The sequence below is a fragment of the Gymnoscopelus microlampas genome (assembly GCF_963454915.1).
Source record: "Gymnoscopelus microlampas genome assembly, chromosome: 18".
NCBI classification, from domain to species: Eukaryota; Metazoa; Chordata; class Actinopteri; order Myctophiformes; family Myctophidae; genus Gymnoscopelus; species Gymnoscopelus microlampas.
Genome location: NC_139955.1, coordinates 15,609,101 through 15,621,915, shown reverse-complemented (window position 1 = coordinate 15,621,915; position 12,815 = coordinate 15,609,101). Strand labels below are relative to the sequence as shown.

The 12,815-nt window shown below is 41.5% G+C and overlaps 1 protein-coding gene across 5 annotated transcripts in view; it reads right to left on the bottom strand.

Moving 5' to 3' along the window:
• Window positions 1–12,365, bottom strand: part of rxfp1 (relaxin family peptide receptor 1) — a 67,610-nt gene extending 55,245 nt beyond the window's left edge. For 4 of the 5 annotated variants that reach the window (XM_084085910.1, XM_084085911.1, XM_084085912.1 and 1 more), the window contains exons 1-2: window positions 12,084–12,365; window positions 8,109–8,249 (exon numbers count right to left, since the gene is read on the bottom strand). In XM_084085910.1, the coding sequence (XP_083942036.1) occupies window positions 8,109–8,249; window positions 12,084–12,126 (184 nt within the window). In that variant the 5' untranslated portion in view covers window positions 12,127–12,365. Of the gene's footprint in view, window positions 1–2,349; window positions 2,412–8,108; window positions 8,250–12,083 lie in introns of those variants that run through there. The other variant, XM_084085914.1, reaches the window with a different exon arrangement.
• Window positions 12,366–12,815: the final 450 nt, after the last annotated feature.

Genomic DNA, 12,815 nt, shown 5'->3' with positions numbered 1-12,815 from the left:
ACATCCCACTATCTGCATTCACTCATCATATCCTGTCCATTCATACTGTGTATGCTACCTTGGGCAGAATGCACATCAACGCAACAACAAATATACCATAAATAATAGAACTATACAGTATATGAAAGGATTTGCCAGATTAGATGCCTGCATTACTGGAGGGAATGGACAAAGACGTGGGAGGACGTTTGAAAATAGAGGTGCTTTAGTGGGATTTATATCATTTCATAAGTGTAATGGGGGGGTGGGAGTGGGGTGCTCACCCACATCACTCCATAAATAAATAAACTGTGTGCAAGCTGGCAATTGGGGCTTTAGAAAGCATCAATGCTTGCGATTAGAAACGGTAATCAACCACCAAGCAGTGGAGAACTCCACTGCCATCAACTTACATACAAAACATTTTTCTCAGAATGTGGCATTAAGACAAACAGTACATGTACAGCCTTCCTCCAAACTATTACTTTCAAATGAACATCTTTTCCATCAAACTATTACTACTCAATGCGGTGCTCCATAGACCTTTAGAGGAAGTGGCTAATGTTGCTCGGGAAAGGGAGGTCTGGAGCTCTCTGCTGGAACTGTTGCCCCAATTCCGGATAAGCGGTTGAAGATGGATGGATGGATGGATAGATGGACACAAAAGTAGCAATTTTCTTTTGCTATTTATGAGGCCAAATCTCATATATAAAATTGTATATAAAAGCCCTTTAAAATGCTTATAATATTTAAATAGGTTACAGAATGTTATTTTAAATGTGGTGACAGGAAAGACAAAGCCAAAGCATAATAAACTGAGCACATTTCGATCTAATTATAAGGTCAAATCTCATATATAAAACATCGAAAATGGTTTAAATGTGGTGCAGGAAATTACAAAATATTATGCCAGCTCTCGATTTTATCTTTGGCCACCGACTGTGTGTTTTTATCCATCCCGGTCGGCAGCTGTTGGTAACTGGTCGGGAGTCTGTGAGCATGACCTCCCCGCTCGGTGATGTTACATTACGATCCGTAAATTCAACGGTTTGTTGACTCAAATGCCGTTTCGGGAGCTTATTTTTTAGGCTACAAAGGATCAAATTTACAGTCAGTGACCCCTCCAGCTCCAATTTAACTCTGAGAGGGTAAATAATAATAAAATGTACCAAAATTGATGCGTGGTCCATGTATTTGTACCCTCTCGCTTTATGAGTTACAAAAACTATTTTAAGACTCCCGGCACCCGCTCATATTGAACTTCATTCCTGCTATATAACTATATAGTTTATGAACAGCTAAATCAGTTCAGTGTGCCTCTCTGAAAGGACTTGTGTGTGTGTTGTCTTTACTGTGTTGCTGTTGGTTCCCGGCCGGTTGGAGCTGTATGTGTGTATGAGGAGTCAGGTGGCTGTCTTTGACACCCGCTTCACGCTGGTCACGACGACCCCACTTTTTTCCCGTTTCTTGATAAACAAAAATCGTATTTTTTCGGTTGCCAATGCGCGACCCCAACGGCACCTTCCTGCGACCCCACTTTAGGTCACAACCCATAGTTTGAGAACCGCTGCCCTAGTTAATGGTCTCTCTGTATTTGCGTGTGTTCTTGACTGCCTGTTGTCTCTGTCTCACCTTACACCAACCAGTCCAGTACGTTGCCCAGTCTGTTACACCCCTGCCAGTCAAGGTTTTTCTCCAGTCCTGTTCCCTGTCTGGTGTCCTATCAGTTTTGTTCTGGACAGTTTTCTCATTGATCAACATCACAGTGGCGGCGGGCAATGAGGTGTTAACAAGGTAATACAGGCTTGCGTTTGACCAATCTGGGAACCCTGTTTTTGCTGCTGTTAGCAGAATCTAGTGTTCGACTACCTCCAGGCTGCAGCATAACACTCACCCTGGAGATTCACATCCAGGTGTTTATATTGGATGTGATTTCTCATCACTCCAGCCAAATTCTTATCAGTTCCAATCAGACCACAGTGACCTATTAAACTGCCTATTTGAATATTTTACTCTGTTTTGAATATATTAAATTATGTATGCAGTTATAAACTAACATTATACCATCTACAGTACAATTATTGGGTCAGCTACTCTGCCCAACTGGCATGTTTAAACAAGGAATACTACCTTATATTATTGCTATGAGCTTATCTTGTTAGTCATAGCTTATCAGAAAAATCTTAAAGGGTTTCAAAAACTGTGATGACAGATTGATGTTGTTATATAGCGCTGAAAAGGAGTGCGCCTGCACACATTCTTCCACTCTCACACACCACAATGGCATAACAGAACACTGTTGCACATTATGACTTTATACGGTACACATTCACACACCGAAAGGCGGAGGCAACCATGCAAGGCACCAACCTGCTGCTCATTGCTCGATATAGTGTCCTGCTCATCCAGGAGAAGCCAGGGATCAAACTTGCAACTCGCAGATGGCCGTGCCACCTCCTTGGGCCACTGATGCCCCATTTAGTAACAACTAAGCCATCATAATGCAGTAATGTGTAAATCTCAACTTACAAAATACTTCTGTGACAATTAGACTTAGCAATGACTTACGCACAGCAGGTGCAACCAGGCTCTTGCATCTTAAAAAAAAGGTTCACCTACACTGCTTAACCCATTAAAATCAGTCATTTTAAATTTATTTGGCTATTCAAAAATAGCAGATCTACAAGCTCATAGCGCGGCACCAAGTGCCGCGCTATGAGCTTGTAGATCTGCTATTTTTGAAAACTCATTGAATTTTTGAAAGCTAACATTTTTAACTCAAATCTTTGCTTCTGGAGGTCCTTGGAACAAAACATTTTACAAATGTTTGCTTAAAAAATTATATATTAAAAAATGTGCACAAATTTAAAACAAAAATCAAAAATAGCAGATCTACAAGCTCGTAACGCCACACTATGAGCTTGTATATCTGCTATTTTTGAATAGCCAAAGTATAAAATAATGGTTATAGCTGAAATCTAAAATGAAACGGTATGCGTTCCTGGATTGAACGGGTTAATGTAGAACATATAGAATGTGTGACAGTTAAGATTTAAGATAGCACTGCATTTCCCTAGCCAAGATTCAACAACTCTCTCTACTCATGCACCAGGAATGGCAAGACTTTGAGTATGCATGGACCGGCTTAGGAACCCTTTTAGACAGAATGTCTGCCATGGAGGTTGAAATTGTGATCTCAACCCAGTCAATAGTATATATTACTTTGTTTCAATGAGATCTACAGAATGGAACCCTCAACTCAAAGTGTCAGCTTTGTGGGGTCTGTAGGGACTGCATTTGATATTTTCTGCAGAGAAAGAAAGCAATAAAAACTAGAAAAAGTGCTCCTCGGAGCACAGGTCTCCGCCAGGTCAGGTAGGTTATTGTGGCCTCCTGGTGGCGCTATAATAGGCCAATGTGAAAAGGGTGGCATTTCTTCTTAGGCCTTTCAATGGGACACTGCATTCATGATTTGAGGCATTTTGTTCCAAAAATGTGTTTTGCTAAATTAGACCTGCTGGTGGCGCTATAAAGGCCAATGTGAATGTGAAAAGGGGGGCATTTCTTCCTCGGCCTAGTGGGAATCTGCATGCAAACTTTCACGGAAATTGCACACTGCATTCATGTTTTGAGACCGTTTGTTCAAAACTGACCAATCCTGCAAACTTTGGAAGCCAACCTTAGCCAATGAGGATGCAATATGGGAAATCGGACAGATCCGGGTTGATCACATGACTATAGAGATACTGTGTACCGATTTGCATGACGTTTGGTTAAAAGCTGTAGGTGTAATGGGAGAAAATGGGTTTTGCACAAATCGGCCTCCTGGTGGCGCTATAACCCATGGCCCATGGCCCATGTGAAAACTGTGGGGCAGAGGTTCTGAATTGGCATCCAGGGAGTGGGTGTGCACAGTTTCGCAGCGACCGGGCCAACGGTGCCGGAGATTAGCTGGTAACACACAGACAGGACACACGGACGGACGGACGGAAGGACGGACGGAGGGTAAAACATACTCTCTCGCCATGCCTTTCGGCCTGGCGGAGACAATAACCTCCGTGTATGTTAGTGGAGATCGACTGTCTGTGTCACTCTCTGGCCTGTGAGAAGTCAGTGTTGATCCAATTCCAACATCCAGTCTGACATAACATTGCCTTTCACTTCACCAGGCATTACCTTGTTGTGCAGACCGTTTGTATTGCATAGAGGTGGTTCCTTTTGATGATGTCATGCACGTAGCAGTGTGCACTGTGACCAGCCTTTTATTGAGCCAGACAGACAGACAGACAGAATCACACACAGTGTGTTATTTACAGTAGTAGATGGGCTTCTCTATCATCTATTGTATTCTATCATCTATAATGGGCTTTGATATACCAGGTCAGCTAACAAATGTGATTGCAACAGATTGCAGTGACAGCTGTATGAATTCCCTAATTACACAATGGTGTAACTTTTCATTAATATAGCTTGTGCTTTCCTTTTAAGGCAGCTCTCCACCACACGGAGTTTGGGCCGACTCCGCGTCGGAAAGCGTTGGAAAGCATCTGCTGCTGACAAATTGTTGTCGGGTAGCGTTGTTCGGTCGGTTCGGACCTTTATCGACCCAGAGAAACCGAGTTTGTTCAGTCTTTGGGCCGACTGGTAGAGCTGTGGGGTAGTGAAGAGTGGGGAGAGAGGGGGGTTATAGTTTGGTCCGAGCCGGCTTCAGTGTTGCCAGATTCTGTGAGTGAAACAAGCGACCAGGTCTATGAAAACAAGCCCAAAAGAAGCGACCAGTTTCACCACTTGAGCCCTATTAAATCAGCTATTTTCAAAAAGAATCTTGAAAGCAAACCCAAATAAGCAACTACACTTCAGAAACAAGCCCAAACAAAAGCAACCAGCAACTATGAATATTTACAAGCGACTTTACAGGAAAACAAGCCCCAAGTTACTTATAATAATCAGACCTGGCAACACCAACAGGCCAGCCTGCCAGTGTTAATGCATTTGCACAACTATGTGCGCTGCGGCCGACAGTTTGTGCTGAACTAAATGCCAATTTTTGCCAACGTCTGTTGTAGTCTGAAGTAGTCTGAAGTAGTCTGAAGTAGTCCGTTTTGTGGAGAGTCACCTTTAGATTGCTTGCTTCCCACAATAGCTGAATTTGCATAGCTAGCCCCAGCACATTCCGTGGTGTTTGCTTGGCCATTGCCAGTTTCCTTCCTGATTGGCACACGGGTGCTTCAAAGTCCCCTAGTGACAATTTAGCTTTTGTAATGAGACCACAATACAGTAAGATCATTTATTTTAGTACATGTTCTTATTCCTTTAACTTCTTACTGAAAGTCAGTCCTGTCCCGTCCCCCCCTCCCCTCCCCTCCCACAAACTGACTGTACCTGCATTCATGTGCAGCATCTGAGGGCTAGAGTGGATCATAGAACTGCCATGTGCATAATGATATATTTGGTTGGACAATTATTTTTTTGCCAAGATGTGGGGTCGTGCCACCCTCCCCCGGATTCCCGGCTGTAACTGTAAGTTGCCTTTGTAATGCAAAAGAGGGATGAGGGTCAAGGGGATAGGATGCCAGCATTTAATGTGGATGTTGCTCTGCCTGAAACCTGATGCATTCATTATCCCCTCCCCTGGTGTCATACTGTCTGTGTGCATATTTAGTAGCTACCAAATACAAACCTTGGACAACAAACAAACCTTGGACAAAGACGTTGGACAACAAACCTCAAAAGCTTGTTGAATCGTCTGTTTGAAATGAACACACATTCAAATAGAAACATCCTTCACTTCCTGCTCAACTGATCAATATGTTGTGAGTCTGTTTCCAAAATGTTCAAATCAAAATAAAAGGAACTGCACTTAACTCAAGGTCTCAAAGTCTGTCAGCTGACAGGTGCAAAGCCGAAAACACAAACATGCAAATAACAGTCTGCAGTAACAAACATTGACTATTATTTTAAAAAATGGGAATCGGAAATGTAAGATTTAAAAATTTAGAAATATAATCACAATACTGCATTTCCATGTGCAAACCTTCAAGCCCATCTATGACCTACAGGTCAGCCTGAGATGCACTGTTCATCAGTCTAGTGTGAGCTGGACAAACAATATTAAATAATAGATGATTTTCTTCGTAAGAAGACACAGAAGGAGTCGGAACATTTCAAATAGAGATAATTGGACAAAGCACTTATCTCATCCTCAAGATTTACAAATACATTCTGTATGACCACACAACCACAATCTTCTGTGGAATAATATCTTCAATAATACTTATCTTAAGTTGCATATGACCTTACTATATATAGTATGTACTAAATTGTGTGCCACTTGTGTGTACATTGTAACCATTGCACATTCTCCACATACGGTGGCTACTCCCGGGCAGCTACACACTGTACGACTTTTAAAGTCGTCGGGGAGTCATCAGATCGTTAAGCATTTCACACTACACAAGTCTCTTTTTGAAATCGGCTGTCATAAGTTAATACAATACATCTGCTGATGCACAAACTTGGACACATCATCAGTTGTTTCCTAGAGTCACTGGGTGTTTCGGGGCTTGCAACAGACACCCTCCTCCAGGCGACCCGACCGGAGACCGAGGCTGATCAGACCCCGGCCTGTGTCCAAGTGGCATGCTACTGCCCCCACTGTCTCTCAGGGGCTTAGGGTGGCTGGTGAGATGTTAGCAGCAGGTATTGGCAACACTAGGAGGCTCTGGGCACTGTGGGTTGCCTCCGGGCCTGGCTCCTCCATCGTCTGACCAGAAGTGAGCATTCCTCTGTGCGTTGTGTCGTCGTTGCCGCTGAGCAGAAAACATCTCATTCTACCTTGATGGATTTTTATACCCTCCTTGCAGGTTTTTCCGCAGTCTAATATCGTTGTGGTTTTCACACTATACGATTGATCGCTGACAAGGGATCACACACTGCAAGATATTTCACAGGATTCACGCTGAGAGTAGAGCCCTGCATACTGTAGATATGAATATTACGTCTACACTCAATCAAAGGAGAACATCTATTTCCCCTCCGGCTGGCTGCCAGGGTAGCCTACAACGGAGCCGAGTCTCTCTTTCTCTCTCTCTCTCCCCCTTTCTCTCTCTCGTGTGTGTGCATCAAGTGCAATAAAGAGAAAAATAATAATACAGCAGAAATGCTCTCTCTCTGTTTGGTAATTTGATTGTTTTGCAGTCTCTGCATCTGCTGCTGTATGTGACACTGCAAAATAAAGTGAGTGATTGATGCAACTTCTTGGATCTCTGCGATTAATTGTAACAAAGCGAGACACGAGACTACAGCCCCTGCCCCCTGATCAAGAACTGTGGCTTTTAGATTATGGATATGCTCGACATGCGCGTGGTTGTGGTTTCAATGGATGAAATGATTAGTAGAGGTAGGCCTCTACTAACCATTTAAAGGTAACCAGACTTAAAGGTCTCCATTTCCATCCCTTGACACTGTCAGAACTGATGGAGCATCTTTTCTAACCACACATATTGTCTTCTCTGCCTTGGTCAGAGAACTCCAATGACCACCGCCCTGTGGGTCTGATGCACTCTCAAGCAACAAACTTCGAATTACAAAGTACGTCTGACTCCGTTTGACTCAACATCCTCCTGATTGCTTCTTCGCGTTTTTCAGCCAAATAACGTAGTTACCAAGAACTCAGTGAAACAGCACAACAGAGGTCAAGGTAATCCAGTGGTTCCAGGTGTGCCTTAGTTGGGATTTCATGACAACCACACTATAATTTCCCTTCTATAACTTTCAAGTGCCGCACATGAATACTGCAACAACACCTGCCAGTTAACCCGGTTTCTTTTGAATTTCGTCACTCTCGTCACAAGAGTGACGAGTCTTGTCCATCTTTTTCTGTTTCTCTGTCTGCTGTCTGGTAGGAACAGTGTACTGTGTTTCGCTTCACTCTGTGTCCAGTCCACACTAATTGAAACACCTGTGTGCCTGTGATTCCTATGTGCACACCCTGTGCATATCAAATGCCCACCACCAAGTGTCTAGACATAGAACTACAAGTTAACCATAATAACATGCCAACTAACACCAAAACATAAAGAATAGCTACTACAAATTTAGACTAAACAAAAGATCATCATCAGACTCACCACAGTTCTCCTCATCAGCCTGATTGCCACAGTCATCCACACCATTGCAATGTAGTAGTTGCGGCAGACACATGGTTAGGTTCCCACAGGGAAAATATCCAAGGGGGCAAACGCCCTTCTCCTCTGAGATGTTGAACGATGCTGAGGAACACAAAGGCAGGGCAAATTCAAGAGCATGATTATGATTTCAAAGTTTCTTTTTTAAATTCTTGTCTTCTCTCCCCTAAGTGGGCAGCAAACTATATCAAGAACCCTCATTGTAGATTTCAGTATACATCTACACACCTGCAGCAACCTGAGGAGGCACAAGGGAAATTGGTCTACTAAAACAAATCGAATCATGGATCTCCAATCTCTGACTATGTGGCCAGCTTGTGATGAACTTTTTTTTTTTAATTAAGTACGTATGTACTCAAGTGCTAGTTGGGATTACATATCTGGTGTGTCAGCACTGATGTGTTTATGTATTGACAGTCCTGTTTTTATTTGAACTCTGACCAAGGTACGAATGTTGTAGTAGCCTATTGTTTGTTGCCAGCATCAGTCAGGAGGTTGAAGCCTCTAGGTATGATATATAGTTAAGGTATGACATCTCATGAGATTGTGATACATGCAGCCGCTTTTACAGTGCTTGTTTTCTTTTTTAATAACTACAAATATTTAGGACTAGGAGTTGTTCTTTTTTAATGCAGTTTTCCATACTGAATGTGCAGCTTGATGTATTGGCTGGGGATTATGCTCAGTTCAGTTCAGTTCAGTTTTCATGTATTTATAGTGCAAGTTGCAACATCACCCCAAGCGGTCTCTGTACACTTCACAGCAAAGAAGACAATTTGAAATATATGTGCATGCGTGGCGTGCGCACACACACACACACACACACACACACACACACACACACACACACACACACACACACACACACACACACAATGTATAATCACACAAACAATTGCAGTGGTGCCACAGATGGAAAGCCCATTCATTTCCCCCAGAGATTTCCGATAATATTTATATGAATTATTTTAAGCCTGGAACCAAGCCATCCAGGGCCAGGCTCCTAGTGAATCAAGACCATAAAACATTTGATCCTGTGTATAATAAAAAAAAGAGAACCGCAAAAAAAGGGTATTTATTCAATATAGTATATAATTAAATATTCAAATATTTTTGGACACAGAATCAAATGTTTTAAACAAATTAGTCAGCTCCATATGTGGGTACAAAAGGGTATGCCCATATATGGGCATATATTGATGACATCAGCGATCTCCATATATGGGCATAAAAGGGACAAGGACTGACAGATACAGGGATCCGGTTATCCAGAGCCACAGACCGACCGCTATGCCCATATATGGTCATGTTTATATGGGACCGAGCGACTTCAAACTCGATGCGTTTAGCGGCAAGGACTTGAGGGAGTGCGGTGCCTGCCGTCTAGTAGTTCGGATATTCAGTTGTCCAGAACCGCCGATCCAACCAATATAGCCATTTATGGATATTCCAATATATGGGATCTCCATATATGGGCATAAAAGGGACACAGGTAGACAGACAGATAGCAGAGCTGCCAACTCTCATGCAATGAGCGTGAGACACATGCAATGACGCTCTTCACACTCACTCATGCCACACATCATATTTCTCAAGCCATCAAATCACCCCAAGTGGAAAACTGCGTCAACTGAACTCATGCACCACTGAGACATCCACTTCTTGAGCAATGAAGGGAATTCATTATACTTCAGATTGTATCTGAAGTATAATTTACAGTATATGCATACTGTACGTATACAGTATTGTAAATACAGTATGTTCTATGTTCTACCCTGGAATTTTCTCTGTCCGGTCAAGTTTATAACGTTTTATTAACTTAATTCAACCGGGTACTAATTATTTAGGGACCAACTCCTCTGTGTGTCTCTCTATCCATTGATTGTTACTGTGCTGCCAAGAGCAGGCAGGTATCAAACCACCTGTTCAAATGCACCAAAATACAGGAAATGACATCTACTCTGTTAAAAAGGGGGGTTCCAGCGGGTCCCTCAGCAAAATGAGGAACAGTTTAAACACTTGTTTTTCAGCTATTCGAAAATAGTCGATCTACAACGACAAGCTCGCAATGCGTTGCAAAGTGATGCAAGGTGACCTTATAGATCTGTTATATTCAAGAAATCTGGAAAAAAATGTTTGAGAACTCCTGTTCTATATAGACTGATAGAACATTCTGTGAGCGTATGATCATTTATGCTAATTTCAGAATAGGCATTTATCTCCTTTAGTTACTCCCAGAGTGCTTAAGATGTATGTAACCTATTTAATGCATTAAATTCAGAAAAATGTTAAGATGAGTGAGGATGTCCCTGGATCCCCCTACAGGGGCTAAGCTGAGCATCTCATTTTAAACAATATGCTACCCCTGGACCATATTGTTTCAAGTGCGACCAATTAGCTAATTACAGTAGCCTATTTAGAAACCGTGAAGATCATCTGACAGTCTAAATATAGCTGTCAGTAGCAGCCTAATGTGCTGGTTTTAAAGTGTTTGGGGAGTTTTTTTTAGGAATGCATTCAAAATCTACATCAGTTAGCAGCATGACCTAAATACATACAATTAGTAAAGGGTAAAGTAAATAGGTTTATTATAGCAGTGGTTCTCAAAGTGGGGTTCAGTGACGCACATGGGTACTTGAAGGTGTTCCAGGGGGTCCCCACTCCACAGCTAAATTTGTTAAATATAGCATCAAAATCAGTTTAACCACTATAAACATATACAGTAGGCTACATGTCACATCAAAACACGTCACATTCAAAAATGTGAAAACAAACAATGCATTGTTTGTTCACATTTTTGATGTGACGTGTTTTTATGTGAATTTGTTTTTATGTGACATCTATTTTTTATGTGACATTTTTGATGTGACGTGAAAAAAGATTCCACATTATTATTACAAAGCATACATTAACCACTTCAGCTCAGTATACATTTCGGCCATTTGAAAATAGCAGATCTACAAGCTCACATTCCCAACACGTTGTGAGCTTGTAGATCTGCTATTTTCAAAGTTTTTTTTTAATACATTTTATACATTTGAAACCAGTATAATGAGTACTTTTACTTTTGGTACTTTAAGTATATTCTGATGCCAATACTTTTGTAGTTTTACTCAAGTAAATTTTGTATTCCGGACTTTTACTTGCAACAGACTATTTCTGCATTGCAGTATTGATACTTTTACTTAAGTAAACAATTTGAGTACTTTTTTCACCACTGAACCCAACACATCATTAATCTTAGAAATAATAATTGACCATCCAATTTACTGCAGTCCTGCCACAAAGAGGAGATTCAGATTACACTCATGTTTGTTCACCAGGCTTTTATGATGACAAAACAAATGAGTCTTTTAGTGTCTTTTAGCTAAACATGGCAACACAGTATAATGTGACTTTATTCAAGTATGATATCCTGAAGAGTAACAGGATAGGTGGGCACTACAAGGGACATCTTGATGTAAAATTGGCTATTTTGTCCAAAAGTTTTTTTTAAATCTGGAAAACGTTCTAAGTAAAGTATACATGATTTAGATCATGCTTAAACATTGGACAATTAAGGTCTAATATTTCTACAATTGCTACAAAAAAACTGTATATCCAGTCATTTGGGGGCATCAACAAGAAGTTGAAGGATAAAAGTAAAGTCTGATAATGGTGTACCGTGCATGTTCACATCATGTATACTTTACATTAACACCATTTTTCAAATATGTATAAATATCTTTTTACATTTTGGACAAAATAGAGTTAATAGCCAATTTTACATCGAGGTGCCCAGATGTCCCTAGTAGTGCCCTGTGTGTCCTGTATCCAACAACAAGGCAACACAGCCATAATGACTTTATTCAAGTATGATACTCTGAAGCAATACGGCCAAGTGAAACACACATACATCATGAATCAACGTAAACTCACCAGTGACTCCACAGAGCAGCATCACAGCGACATAAACGTGCATGATGAGAACGTCCGGGACCGGGAGGCAGCGCGAGATCCAAAGGCGCAAAAGTGTGCGTAAAATCACCCCAAAAGTTACCGGAGGAGGAGAGTGTCTGTGTGGCAAAACGGTCTGTCAAGGACAGAGAGATGGAATGGATGATGAGGTATGCGCGACGAGGAGCCGAGGACAACTGATCATTCACCTACAGATTGGTGGTGTGTGCTTCCATCGTCAGTCAGGACAGAAAGAAACATGAATCAGACTCTCTCCAACACTGAGGTGGAAAGTCTGGTGACGCGAGGCTGCTACTCCAACACCAATCAGCAGTGTTGCCATGTCGGCTTATTATAAGCGACTTTGGGCTTGTTTTTCGCTTGTAAATATTGGTTAGTTGCGGGTTGCGTTTTTTTTTTGGCCTTGTTTCTAAAGAGTAATTATTTGGGCTTGTTTCCAAAAAAAAATCAAATCATTGTTTAAACCAGTGGTTCTCAAATATTTGCATGTCAAGGACGCCCAAATTAATGCATTTTTTGCAGACCCTACATCTGAAAAAAATGTTTAACTTTCAAATATATTCCAAATGTTTCACTTTTTCTTTTCAAGATCTTTTTGAAAATACCAGATCTACAAGCTCACATTCGCGACGCATTGTGAGTTTGTAGATCTGCTATTTTCAAATAGCCAATAAAGTGCCCATGTGGCATCTT